We start from the raw sequence: 13,862 nt of genomic DNA, 5'->3' as shown, positions 1-13,862 counted from the left end.
AAAGTAATGACATTTCTAGGACCATTTCGATCATCTTGACAACAATCTCGATCCTGCAGCTTGCGGCCCCTACGCAGCGTGTACATACATAAACATCGATACACTTTAGAGCGAGCGTCACCACGTCCGTTATTGCATGAAACTACTCAAGTCTTTACCACAACCATGGCCGATTTCGAAACCATCATCAACGACGCCATTGCAGCGCAGGAAATCCCCGGGTGTGCTCTAGCGGTTACAAGCCGTGATGGTGCGCAACACATCTCCCCACAACGATGTCCAGTCTGCAGTACTAACAAACACCAGGCTCCTTCAAATACTCCAAAGCCTTCGGCCGCACCTCCATGAACCCCAGTTCCGCCAAACCCATGGATCTCAACACGATGATGTGGGTCGCATCCTGCACCAAGCTCATGACAGCCCTCTGCGCCATGCAACTCGTCGAGCGCGGTCACATCACCCTGGAAGAACCCGTATACACCCACATCCCAGAACTGGAAGTATTGAACGTCCTCACTGGTTTCACAGATGCGGGAGTTCCCATTGAGGAAAAGCACACAAAGCCTATTACTCTCCGTCTCTTGCTGACGCACTCGAGCGGCCTGACGTACGAGGGCATGCATCCGAAAACGCTAGCGTGGCTGAAATATCATGGAAAGAAAATGAATGCCTCGCCAACGGTTGTGGAGCGCTTCGTTGCGCCGCTTGTGTTTGAGCCGGGCGAGAGCTGGGCGTATGGGCCTGGGGTTGATTACGCCGGTTTGCTAGTCGAACGTATCTCCGGTCTCACTCTAGAAGAGTACATGAAGAAGAATCTCTGGGGCCCGCTTGGTATCACCGATGTCACGTTTTTCCCTTCCACACGCCCGGATTTACAGGAGAGAATGGCGGAGATGTCGGGGAGGGGTGAAGACGGGAAGTTAAGTGTTCATGAGGGGAAGATGCCTTTTGTGGATGACAAAGGTGGGGAGGTGACGGGTTGTATGGGTGGACAGGGGAGTTTTACCTGCGCGAAGGAGTATATTAAGGTGTTGAAGGGGGTGTTGGATTGTGATGAGGGAGGCGAGGGCAAGGTGTTGGGTAAGGAGAGTTTGGAGGTGTTTTTCAAGCCGCAGTTGGGTGACGGGAGTCGGGCGATGTTAAATGCTGTTGTGCAGGATGATGCGGTATGTCTTTCCCCCACTCTATTCTTCCAGGGCGGTTCGGCTAACGTAATCACAGGCGAACAACGCAATGGGCGGTACCCCCAAACACGTAGCTAAAGACTACGCCCTTGGCGGTTTGGTCATGATGGATGATGGGCCTGACGGCAAGAAAGCAGGGACGATGCTCTGGGGTGGCTATCCCAATCTCATCTGGTGGATTGACCGTAAAACTGGACTCGCTGGGGTTTACGCCGGGCAGGTTGTACCGCCTGGAGACCTGATATGTGGAAAACTGATGAGGAAGTGGGAGGAAGGCTGTTATGAAATGTTTGAGAAGCATAGAGAAAGTCAGTCGAAGCTTTGAATGTGTTGGTGGGAGGGCACGAGAGGCAAGGTGGACATGCTGACGTGAGAGAAGAGGTGTAGAAGCGAAGACGAAGTTATAGCAGGGCAGATGTCACGGTCACGCGGTGCAGAAGGGAAGAGACTTTGGGTCTAATGGGTATATTCTTCTGTCAATGTTTCTCATCAAGCTCATCCGTTGCTCAGCGGTGATGCGATGTGAGCGTTCCGTAACCATATCCATCTCCATGCATCTTCATGTCCATCTCACTTCCAGTAAGCACCACCAAGGTCCATACTGACCTACCACCCAATGAGTCCGTCATTTCAAGCCAGTGAGCTCCTCGCGACCGCGCCATCAAGGCAACAAAAGAAAAGCAGATACATGACATGATACCATCCAACGCCGAGTGCGCAAAGCATCTAGCGACGACGACCAGCAGCCTGGAGCTCAGCATTGCGCTTGAGAGCCTCCATCTGACGGAGACGTCCATAGTCGCTAGCGGGAGTGGGGGTCTGACCGATACCGCGACGGGCATTCAGCATGGCGGCAGCGTCGGAGAGATCGAGGTTGTTGTTGACAGGGGAGACAGGCTGAACCGCTGGAGTCGGAGCTGGGTCACCGATGACGCCGTTACCACAAGGACCGCCGAGACCGCGACCGGAGTTGAGACCTTGATAGGCGGGGTGAGACATGTCGTCGAGATTGAACTCGAACTCTGACAAGTCAAGCTGGAAATCGGGGAGGTCGAGCTGGAAGTCGGAGGCGAAAGAGGAGGTGTTCTTGTTGAGGCAGTTGTCCATGTTGACGGCGTCGTTGCCCAATGACTGAACAGTGTTGTTGATGTCGATGTCGATGTTGTTGATATCGGAGTTGGACATAGGAGAACTGGTGGTAGACATCTGCGCCTTCTGAGCTGCCATGAGAGCGCGGTACTTGGCGGCGTCCTCGGCGTCGGAGTCGCGGGTGGTAGTAGCGGTAGCCGGGCTGCTGAGGAATGCAGTAGGGCTTGAAGGTGTGATGGTGAGGCTGCCGCGCTGCTTCTCTGAGGGTGAGGATGAGGTACCCATGAGCTTGGCGCCGCTGTCGCCAGTGCCGAAGAGGTCTTCGCCGATCATCTCGAAGTCAGGTGGGGGAAGTAGAGTGCCGGGCTCGCCGATCTTGATACCGGTGCTGGGGTCAATGCCCTGGAGGAGAGGAAGTAGAAGACGGCCTTTCTCTTCTTGGGAGAGCTGAGACCAGGGGAGGTGGTAAAGCTCTCCGACGCAACGAATGGGTCCGGAGGGTGCAGAGACGGTGCGCTTGTGAGCCTTCGCAGGCTTCTTGGGCTTGGTGACCTTGGCGGCCTTCTCCTTGGGAGGCTTGGGAGCTCTGGGCTTGGGCGGAGCTTTCACCTTGACAACCTTGGGCTTGGGGGGAGCCTTGGGCTTGGTCGCGCGAGGTTTGGCGGGGGCCTTGGTCTTCTTGGCCGGGGTTACCGGCGGAGCTGGGTTCATGAGAGGCGTCCACATTGCCTCGATAGGCCCTGGAACGGCAGGCAAAGTGGAGGCCGGGAGGGTCTCAATGGCCTTGGGGAGAGTACAGGACGCCAACTCAGCACCTTGTAGATGCCTGGCGTGACTCAGGAGGTCACCTCCAGGAAGTCCAAACGACATGTCGCCGGCAAACTCTCCAGCGTTGAAGCCGTAGTCGAAGTTGAGAGCGACGTCGTCGCCAGAGGTCTCGACGGACGGCAGAGGGATGTCCTTGAGGAAGTCGTCGTTGCAGAACATGCTGAAGTCGAAGTCCATATTGTTGGACATGTTGATGAATGTGTAGGTATGAAATAAGTGAGAAAGTAGTCGCTGAGATGCTTGAAGATAATCAGGAAGTAGTGTGTGGTGTAAGAGAGACGAATAGGAATTAATTTTAACAGCCACAAGGTGAGCTCCGTGAGAGAAAGGCTCGGCGTCGTTATCTAAGCAATTGGGGAGGCTGGTTAGAGAGTCTGTGAGCATGAAGGTAGATAAATACCGCACCTTTTCCTCCATCTTCTGCGGTGCAGGTGGTGGTGGTGGATACTTCAGTTACCCGATTCGGCGTCGCATACTGTGGCGGCGGCCAGCTATTGGCCCAGCCTCTCGAGGAACTGGCGTTCTGACCGGGATCTGGCGTCGTTCTGCGGAGGTTCGGGGGTTGGGGTCGAAAAGTTGTGTTTCAGGTCTCCTTCACTTTTTGCGCAGCAGCGCCTGACTGGCTCGGTAAAGGCTCAATAACGCGACAATAGCAAGGACGACGAGAGAGAGAAGGCAGCAGATAGTTCTTGTGCGACTAGCGACGTCATTGAGATTTAGGACGCCGTTTGGTGTGCTGGCCGCGGTGGTTGTGACAAGGTGAAGGGGCGCCGGTGGAGGAACAGATGGCGAGCGCGACAACCCAACACAGCATATCTGCGAGACAAATCAGATACTGAGGATGATTATATGTACCAGAGTGCGCTTGTGGTACCTATAGATGTGTTTGAGCAACTTGTGCGTCATCGCGTCTCAGTGAGCCAGGCGCTGATGTGCGCGAGAGCTGCATCCCGCGTAGCCGTCATGAAAGCCCTAGCGCTGCGCCAAAAGGCCTCTCAAAGTGCTGGCGTCGAGGTGTATAGCCATGAGTATGAGTTGCGATATGCACCCGCGTTCAAGGTGCCTTCTCCGTTCTTCGGGCACCGCTGGTGAGACCGTTTGGTGAGGGGGATGGTGATGACGTCATCGATCACGACACCGCGAAATTCCACCGCGGCTCTAAGATGATCTAGTCAGCTTCAACTAGTCACATACTAGTTGCGAAAGAGGAAACATCTCACAGTAACGATGGGGCGGCTGTGTTGACGTACAAACCTTGAGAATTGCGTGTGCGTGGTGGTTTGCGCGGGCTGTTGCCGACTTATATAACAGAGGCACCCACTAAATCTAAGAGAAGACACCGAACGGCCATGTGTTTACAACATTGATTGATATATAAGAAAGACAATAGCTACTGAAGATGGAGTGACGTTGGCCTGTCAAGCGCCAATCATGCGTGTCATCATGCAGATTGCTGGGCGCTGCCACGAAGGATCTAGCGCGAACATGGACAGAACCCAGATGCCACCGCGCGTGTCATCCTTCCCGCATCATCCCATCTCGCTTCCCATCTCCTCCAGCGCTCGCATCTCACTTATTGAGCATCTTCGACCGTTACCCGTCCCCTGCCTGTGTGCACTATACTCGCGCAATGGGGTAGTCTCATTTGGGGATTGCAGACCGATTGTCGCGCCTGCCACCTTGCTTGCCTTGCATGGCCAGCAGTCTATCACAGCCTCGTCTTCCGCTGTCGCCACACGATAATGCAACCGTTGATCTCCAGCTTGTTTATCTCAGTGGACCTCTAGGCGCTTAGTCGTCTTCAATCCTGAGGTAATCCGTTGCCCAGTGGACCCTAAGCTCCTCGTCCATGCCCTCCCATACCTCACGCGTCATCCTTTCATCAATCTGCTGCCACGACGATTGGTATTCTGGTATCTGCGATACTTCGACGAGGCGGCTTCGTGCAACTCGGCGTACCACTTGAGGTTTCCGCTTCAGTGCCTGCAGTGAGAGTGGTGGCATCGCTGCGTGTTCAGCAGACGCTCGGTTATCGCGTTCGGGGGTCATGGGACTCTGCGCTCCTCGACTCGATGCGTGCGTCAGAATGGGTGTCCTTGGATCTGACGCACCATCAGGCACCTCGTTGTGGGCGCCAGAGTTGGTCGGGAAGTTGGTGTTCCGTTGCGCGTATGTGTTGCTCACGGAGGATCGCGCAGAGCCAGCGCTACCCTGACTCGCATTATGATCGCCAGCCTCAATGCGCATCGCAGCCTGCTCCTCGGAGAGTGCCGCTACCATCTTTGACAACCACACTTTACCCGCAATGTAGATGGGGTACCATCCCTGTGGTCTCAGTGCTTTCAACGCGGCTTCAGTAGGCGACAAACAAACTCCGGACGTAGAGTCGTAGTAGGTCGCAGAGATCAGCTCCAGCGGAACACCCTGGAGCCCATGTGCCATGGCAAATGCCAGCGTCTTCCGATCATGGACCTCGGGGTTGGCGGGCGGAGCAGGCTCGACGAAATGTTGCTCACCCTTCTCTGCTTTGAGGGCGGCAATCTCGTTGTGTAAGCGCTCGGTTGTTGCGACGGCCTCGTTGAAGTAGAGGTGGTACCAATAATTTACGTCGCTACTCGCGATCATAACGTCGCTCTCGCACTTATCGACGATGGTCTTGCTCCACTGCTCGATCTCCTCAAGTCTATCCTGTAGCTGGGCGTTGGTGTCGAGGAGGCTCTGGTTTGTAGCGGCGGTCCCGCTCACCAGGTCCAGCAGCTCGGACTGGTCTTGCTCACCGAGAGCACCTTGCCGGCTTTTGGCTACCTTGCGGAGCATGTTCAGCTCGTGCATCATCGCTTCTGTACTTTTATTGAGCGTGCTGTTGGACTTCTGTTCTACAATGAGCTTGGCCTCCATTATGTCGTGTTCGATGGAGACTCTGAGGTGATCGCTGTCAAGCTTATCAAGCTTGGCTTGCATATCGGTCTTCTCGTCCCGCTCGGCTTGGAGAGAGTTTCGTAGTTGCTCATTCTCGAGATCGATCGCATCGAGAGCTGCACAATGAGCGCCCGGTGCAACATTGCCTTGCTGTAATTGCTCGAGCTGTTTCGCCAAGTCCCGGATTTGGTCATTCTTCAGCGCCAGTTTGTCTTCCAGCAGATGCACAACCTTCCCAGAGCGGCTCAACGCCGCTCGCACATCCTGCTCGGCTTCTCGGTGTCGCGTGACGTCCGTCTCGGTATTCTGGATTGTGTCGAGCAGGTTTTCGACGTGCGTCCTCAATCGCTGCACTTCCGCCCGATGCTCCGCTGCTTCTTCTTTACCAGCAGCATTTGCCTCTAATACACGCTGAAGCTCACTTCCGGTTGTGAACTTCTGGCGTAGCATCTGCGACATGGTTTCGTACTCTTTCTCGAGCTGCTGGATCCGAGCCGTGAGGCTGATGATGGTCTCCTCTTCCTGAGACATGGCGTCGTAGTATTCAGCTACCATACGACTGTTCTTCATCTCCAATACTTCGTTCTTGCTTTTCAGATCGTCAGTCTTGACCCTGTGTGCTTTGAGAATCTTCCTCTTCTCAAGATTGGCCTTCCTCTTTATATCTTCACGCTCAGCGGTCACCTTTTCGACCGTTTTCTGGAATGTGGATTCTTTCCGCAGGCATTCTTGGTGCCACTTCTCGGTTTCTTTACGCTGGTCCGCCATGGCCAAGTCATGGTCTGCCTTCAACTTCGCCATTTCCAGATCCTTGGCCTTGATCTCCGCTTGGTGCTTCTCGGCCGCTTCAACGAAACGGTCGTTCAGGTCTCGGTTTGTCTCGTCAACCTGTTGGCAATAGGCCTCCATGTCGGCCACTTCTTGGGACCATTGGTCTATCAATCGCTTGTCGTTCAGGCGCTGCGCCCGCTGCTCGGCGTATTTCTGGTTGAGAGCTTGGTATTGAGCTACGTTCTCGCGTGTGCGCTGCTTTGAGTCGCGGAGATCGTCTTGTAGGACCTCGTACCGCCCGTCAGTGACCATCAGCACCTGGCTGAGCTTCCGTGCGGTTTTGACATCGTCGCTGTCCGGTCCAGAACTCGACTTTCCGCTGCCGCCGGAGGAGCTGGTTGCCGAATCCGATGATGCGGTCATACCGTGTGCGAGTCGTGCCTTCCGCCAGGTGTTTTCGGTTGCGGCGTTGATGTATAGCGCAATGTTCTTGCAAAGCGCAATGTCCTTCCATGTCTGATCAGTCTCATTGTTCGTTTGTATGTTTGGTCTGGACTTACGTAGGGTGAAGCGTCTGTCTCAGTCGAACGCGCACTGAGCAGCGTCTTGATCTTAGCCAGCCTTTTCTGATATGCAATGCTTGCTGGGTCGCCATCGACCTGCGCGACTTCGGATAATGGCTGACTGCGTGTCATTTTCTCGTGGCTCGCCTCGGTCGGAATGGCCGGCCGCTGTTGGGTCTCCATGTCGGTCGCACTCATGTTGGTGCTGGTGGAGCTGCTTGCGGAAGCGATCTCGTTGGCCGTCGGCGCGCTCAACATGATAAGCTCGCGTGTGGTCAGGGGAAGAAGATTGGTTGAACGGGCGTCTACTCCAGAGTTGAGTGAGCCTGTTGGTGTGGGCAATCGGTAAAGCGGACCCGTAAGGAGAAAGGAGAGTTGCTGTGGTCATTCAGGCGTTGCGCAGCGCACATGACGTAGGCGCACGACTATCGCGAGATTCACTGAGTTGTTACACTTTGGGTCAAAACACGCTGACAGGATCTGATAGGGCCAGTCATGGGGCGCATTATATGATAGTAAGGTGTATCTGCACGGAAGAACCACTTGAACATCACTGTGAAGATGCTCAAATCTACCTAGTGTTGTCGTTGTCGGAACGAAATACTACACAGGTCAACATTGAGGAAGCTCTTCGCCACCCGCTCGCGATCGAATGCCCCTTCAAAGACTGATGTTGTCATGCTAGTGGCGCTCACGATGCGCCTATTGCCGTCATGATTCCACAGCTCCTTTTAGGGGCTTTTATCGTTTTATCGATCATGAATATGTATATGTTGAAAGTATTACCTGAACTATGGCCGATGCGAACAATGCCTGAGACTTGTTGTCGGTATTTGGACGTGACAATGTGTAGACCGCCACACTGTGTTTGTCTTTGTCTGAGTTAGAATAGAAGGAGAGTTACATCGATGCAAGCCCCTATATTAGTTTCCTGATAGCGAGGAACACAAATATTGAGATTAGAACGCGCTGGAAAAGAAGCAGTGGTAGTAGGAGTTAGGAATACCCAACTGTTTCAGAACTTCTGAAGCAGCTTATATTGAGGTTGCTGTATAGTTTCTAGACCTTAGATTTGAGCACGATGTTTAAGAAAAAGATGTAAACCCTAAGAGCCTACAAAGCTGAGTTCCAAGGTTTTTGTGAAGCAATCACGTGACGTGACCCGAATCTAAATTGATCAGCTCCATTTGAGGTCCAACCAACCGAATCGAAAGTCATATTGGGTGCAGCCAAGAAGCTACGACGGATGTGAAGACACTGCGAGTTCAAGAGCGGAAGTCAGAAGAAGAAATGAGTACGAGAATGCGAAGACACGGCGAAGGCTGTACGCAGCCCCGACGTCCGTGATCCCGACCACGCCCCAGTGGCGCTAATTCAAATGCAGCCTAGTACATCCCTTTTGGCAGTCGCGACTCCAGTAATCTCTCCTCGCTAGTGATGAAGACGTTACACCAGCAGGGCAGGCCCTCCCCAACGGCCATGAACAGATATCCCACGCGTGGATTGTTACTCGCGGCTCATATCGATCGGTTTTGATGATGCCTGAATGTCATGACGTCTTGTTTCTGCGGCTGATGGGCGCCGCCTTGGCAACGCCGGAGGCCTTGACGTCCGGAGCGCGAGACGCCCGTGAACGCGACGCTATAGACACGCTCTAGGCCTGCTTATCTCATGCGACAAACAACACGTCCTGCCTGCTGCATTAATGCGCGTATGTTGCTTGCGCATTGTGAACGATGATGGACACCCGTGACGCGCCGTCGGTGACTACTCACAGCTCCAACACGATGCAGGAGACAGCAGACAGACCCGCTGTCGCGATCGATGTTTCTGGCAACGCCGACCCAGAAAAGCAAGTCGATGTTGATGATGGGAAATCGAGCAAGGCTTCCAACGAAGAAGCGAAGAAAGAAGAGAAAGAAGGAAGTCTGAAAGACTACTTTGTAAGTCACAGATGCGCACGAGAGTAACGACCGCAGACTGATGTCTTTTCTCACAGCGTATCTTTACATACGCCAGCACGGCTGATCGCGTACTGTTCGGTCTTGGACTCACAGGTGCCGTCGTCGTTGGTGCTGCGCTCCCCTTGATGACTCTTGTCTTTGGACAGTCCACAGCCGAATTCAACCAACAAGCGACCGGCCAAGATAGCTCGAACTTTACCAGCAACATCGACAACTTGGTACTCTATTTTGTTTACCTCTTTGTCGCTCGCTTCGTTATTGGGTATGTGGGTACTCTGTGCATCTGTATCGCGGCAGCCAGGACAACATGCGCGTTGCGAGAGGACTTTCTGGACAAGTTGCTCCGTCAGGATGTGGCTCATTTCGACAAAGATGGCAGTGGATCTGCCGCGACTCAGGTTACTACCAGTGAGCAGCCTACTTCAAATGTTTAGGTACACACTACTGACATCGTGGCCTAGATGGCAACAGGATCAATCAAGGCACTGCGGAAAAGCTATTCACATGCGTCCAAGGCATCTCACTCTTCTTCTCCGGCTTCATCGTGGCAATCGCTGTCCAATGGAAGCTTGCTCTTATCGTGATGAGCATAATACCTGCCATCTTCCTAATTACGGGCGTGTGCATAGGCATGGATGCGCCCATCGAAGCTAGAGTTGTCAGTACCAGTGACAACATGTCTTGAAGCCGTGGACTAACAACGTGCACACAGACCAAAATCTACTCGCAAGCTGGTACTCTGGCGCAAGATGCGATCAGCTCAATCAGAACTATTCACGCCTTCGGGGCTCACCAGAAGATCGTTGACGGATACGAGACTTACCTCCAGAAGGCGCACAAGGAGGGCAACAAGAAGTCTGTCATTTATGGCGTGCTCTTCTCCGGCCAAACATTCCTGGTTATGTCAGGTACTTCGCTAGCCTTCTGGCAAGGTTTTCGCATGTTCCAGAGCGGGGAGATTGGTGACGTGGGCACAGTCTTCACAGTCGTCCTGAGTGTCGTGCTCGGTGCCACTGCAACACTGCTCATCTTCCCTCAGATCCAGGCTTTCACCAATGCCTCTTCAGCGGCAGGCGAGTTGTTCTCCATCATCGACAGGCCATCAGCACTCGATCCACTCTCGGCAGAAGGCATGCAGCCATCCGACTGCGACGGGGAAATTGTCATCAACGATCTACGGTTCGCCTATCCTGCACGACCCAGCGCACAGGTCCTACGAGGGCTGAGTTTGTCGATACCAGCGGGAAAGACGACGGCTCTAGTCGGGCCCAGTGGATGTGGTAAATCGACCTTGGTCGGTCTGCTTGAGCGATGGTACCAACCTGCTACTGGTCAGATACTGCTTGATGGTCGAGACATCTCCGAATACAACACGAAATGGTTGCGGTCCAACATTCGCCTCATTCAGCAGGAACCTACCCTTTTCCAAGGCACAATCTTCGAGAATATCATCAAGGGCCTTGTAGGAGACCAAAGGGATTTACCGGCGGAAGCGCAAATGCAACTCGTGCAAGAAGCGTGTAAGAACAGCAACGCGCATGACTTTATCGAGGCGCTACCGGAAGGCTACCATACCCAAGTTGGAGAGCGCGCAAGTATGTTGAGCGGTGGTCAACGACAGCGCATTGCCATCGCTCGAAGCATCATCTCGAACCCCAAGATCTTGTTGTTTGACGAAGCGACTAGCGCTTTGGACCCTCGCGCCGAGAAGGTCGTGCAGAGCGCACTCAACCGCGTTTCGATCAACAAGACGACGCTGATCATTGCCCATAAGCTTGCCACTGTGATGGCGGCCGACAACATCATCGTCATGAAAGAAGGTCAGATCTATGAGCAGGGTACACATCATGAACTCCTCGAGAGTGATGGTCTGTATGCAGCCATGGTGCGCGCACAAGATCTTGGTACAAAGGCCAACGACGAGGACATTGAGAAAGAGCTGCTGGAAACAGCAGATGTTGAAGACGCCCTGGACAGCAAAGCCCCAATGCGACGAATGCAATCGCAGTACAGCAACACGGATGTCGAGCGCGAAATCGAGCAGCTTGCTGCTGGAACCTTGGGTTACTCTCTCATCAAATGCATCTGGATCATGCTGAAGGAGAATCTTGATCTCTGGGTCTGGTATACCGCCACCATCATTGGAGGCATCATCGGCGGTGGTACCTACCCAGCCCAGGCTATCATCTTCTCTCGTCTTGTTCGGGTGTTCACACTGCAAGGATCTGAGGCACAAGATGAAGCGAATTTCTGGGCACTCATGTTCTTTGTGCTGGCTCTCGCCAACCTCTTCGCATACTTTATGATTGGCCTTGCCTGCAACAACATTGGGCAGGCAATGACTCATCGCTATCGAAGGGAGATGATCGAACGCATTATCAGCTTTGATCAGGAGTTCTTCGACCGCCCGGAGAATTCGTCTGGCGCGTTGACCTCAAAGCTGTCATCTGCACCGACAGCATTGCAGGAGTTGATGTCTGCGAACTTGGGTCTCATGTTCAACATCTTGGTCAATATCACGGCGAGTAGTGCGCTTGGCATAGCGTATGGCTGGAGGCTTGGATTGACGCTGGTGTTCGGCGGGCTGACCATCATCGTCGCTGCCGGCTACTATCGTATTCGACTGGACCAGAAACTCGAGAGTGCCACAGAGGAACAGTTCTCTGGCAGCGCGGGTTTGGCTACGGAAGCCGTCACCTCCATACGGACGGTCAGCATGCTCACTCTCGAAACCTCGATCATGCGGCAATACAGCGACACACTCCGGGCTATCACGGGCAAAGTCGTTAAGAATCTAACCTTTGCGCTGATCCCATACGCGCTTTCGCAATCCGCTGACTTCTTAGTCATGGCTCTAGGCTTTTGGTACGGATCGCGGCTAATTGCGAAAGGCGAGTACACTACGTCGCAGTTCTTTGTCATCTTCATCGCCATCGTCTTTGGTGGGCAGGGTGTCGCGCAATTCTTCATGTACAGCACGTCGATCACAAAGGCAGAAGGCGCCGCGAACTACATCCTGTGGCTGCGGACAGTCAAACCGACCATATGCGAATCCGATGAAACCGACGGGAAGGGGCCGCCATCTGATGGCACCATCGCCATGGAAGACGTTGAGTTCAGGTACAAGCAGCGCAACGCATTCCGGGTGCTGAGGGGTATCTCGATGAAGATCGAGCCCGGGAAATTTGCTGCTTTTGTTGGCCCTTCCGGTTGTGGCAAGAGTACAGTCGTGTCTCTGCTGCTACGCTTCTACGACCCGATATCCGGACGCATCACATTGGATGATCAGGATATCTCGCTCATGTCTCCCCAGCTCTACCGCCGTTACATGTCGCTGGTCCAACAGGAGCCACCACTCTACCTTGGCTCCGTACGAGAGAATATTGCCCTTGGTCTCCAACACAAGCCTTCCGACGCCGAGATCCAAGAGGCGTGTCGCCAAGCCAATGTCCTCGAGTTTGTCGCCTCGTTACCCGAAGGTCTAGAAACCCCTTGCGGATCCAAGGGCTTGCAATTTTCCGGCGGGCAAAGACAGCGCATCGCGATTGCCAGGGCGCTCATTCGCCAGCCACGATTGCTGTTGCTGGATGAAGCGACGTCGGCGTTGGACACTCAAAGTGAAAGGATCGTGCAGAAGGCGCTGGATGAGGCTGCGATGTCGAGGACGACGATTGCCGTCGCGCATAGGCTGTGAGTACATCCATGTGGAGATACAGGATGATCGATCACTGACATTGCATACAGGAGCACGATTCGACACGCAGATGTTATCTTCGTTATGGAAGATGGTATTATCGCCGAAATGGGTACTCATGAGGAACTGCAAAGATTAAGAGGAAGGTATTTCGCTACGTGCTTGGCGCAGTCGCTCGACCAAGCATGATTTGATACTTATAATACGAGGCTTTTCAACGCATGCAGATCGTCGCGATACACGTGAAGTCAGACTTTCTAAGGCGATTGTAATTGGCCGACGCGGTCCTTCTCTTTGACGAGAGCTAATTCGCATGTGCAGACCTACTAGTCCGCTCCCGTTTCTACAGTCGCCCCGCCTCGCCTAGTGTTTTGCTGATTACAGCAAGCGTTCAGCGGTCGGGAGTATTACCATACATCAAGTTGGCACCTACATTGACTGCCATGGTTACTCTCACAGAGCACTCAACGATATGTCTTCCTTAACCCGGAACTCCGAGCTTTCGCTGCTCGCCATGCCAACCAATGATCGGCCATCCTTCAGGGAGAGTTGCGAACGGAGGCAGTTCGTACCGACCATGGCATGCGCCACTAGTGCACTTCAGGTTGCACAACCCAAGCATTTTGCAATAGCACACACTCGCATTGGGGCAGTGAATAGGGTCTTGCCCAAATATTACTACAAGAATTAGTACACTGGGAACTCCATGACCAGGGTGGGGTATTTTACTATGCCAGGAATACTCCATAATCCTTCCACTGATTGAGTCTTCCAAGGTTGTCCTCAGCAACAAATTTCGAATGCGCTCATAGTATTCAACCGGTTGTTCCTGTATCTTTTCCTTCGTAGC

At 53.5% G+C, this 13,862-nt stretch overlaps 4 protein-coding genes across 4 annotated transcripts; 2 read left to right on the top strand and 2 right to left on the bottom strand.

Moving 5' to 3' along the window:
- Positions 1 to 165: 165 nt before the first annotated feature.
- On the top strand, positions 166 to 1,509 carry J4E84_007582 (uncharacterized protein; the record flags this gene model as incomplete). Its single annotated transcript, XM_049390165.1, has 3 exons — positions 166 to 250; positions 307 to 1,166; positions 1,222 to 1,509. 3 exons carry the CDS (start codon positions 166 to 168, stop codon positions 1,507 to 1,509), a joined length of 1,233 nt encoding a protein of 410 aa, XP_049242018.1.
- Positions 1,510 to 1,910: 401 nt separating this feature from the next.
- J4E84_007581 (uncharacterized protein) lies at positions 1,911 to 3,290 on the bottom strand (the record flags this gene model as incomplete). Its single annotated transcript, XM_049390164.1, has 1 exon — positions 1,911 to 3,290. The coding sequence occupies one exon, from the start codon at positions 3,288 to 3,290 to the stop codon at positions 1,911 to 1,913; it is 1,380 nt and encodes a 459-aa protein (XP_049242017.1).
- A 1,602-nt stretch (positions 3,291 to 4,892) lies between these two features.
- Positions 4,893 to 7,552, bottom strand: J4E84_007580 (uncharacterized protein; the record flags this gene model as incomplete). The annotated part of the gene is made up of 2 exons (XM_049390163.1): positions 4,893 to 7,307; positions 7,352 to 7,552. 2 exons carry the CDS (start codon positions 7,550 to 7,552, stop codon positions 4,893 to 4,895), a joined length of 2,616 nt encoding a protein of 871 aa, XP_049242016.1.
- A 1,589-nt stretch (positions 7,553 to 9,141) lies between these two features.
- J4E84_007579 (uncharacterized protein) lies at positions 9,142 to 13,201 on the top strand (the record flags this gene model as incomplete). Its single annotated transcript, XM_049390162.1, has 5 exons — positions 9,142 to 9,297; positions 9,354 to 9,726; positions 9,780 to 9,976; positions 10,031 to 13,008; positions 13,063 to 13,201. 5 exons carry the CDS (start codon positions 9,142 to 9,144, stop codon positions 13,199 to 13,201), a joined length of 3,843 nt encoding a protein of 1,280 aa, XP_049242015.1.
- Between the last annotated feature and the right edge of the window lie 661 nt (positions 13,202 to 13,862).

This window comes from Alternaria hordeiaustralica, assembly GCF_023758085.1.
Source record: "Alternaria hordeiaustralica strain BMP 2776 chromosome Unknown scaffold_17, whole genome shotgun sequence".
NCBI lineage: Eukaryota > Fungi > Ascomycota > Dothideomycetes > Pleosporales > Pleosporaceae > Alternaria > Alternaria hordeiaustralica.
This window is presented reverse-complemented; position numbering and strand designations above follow the sequence as displayed.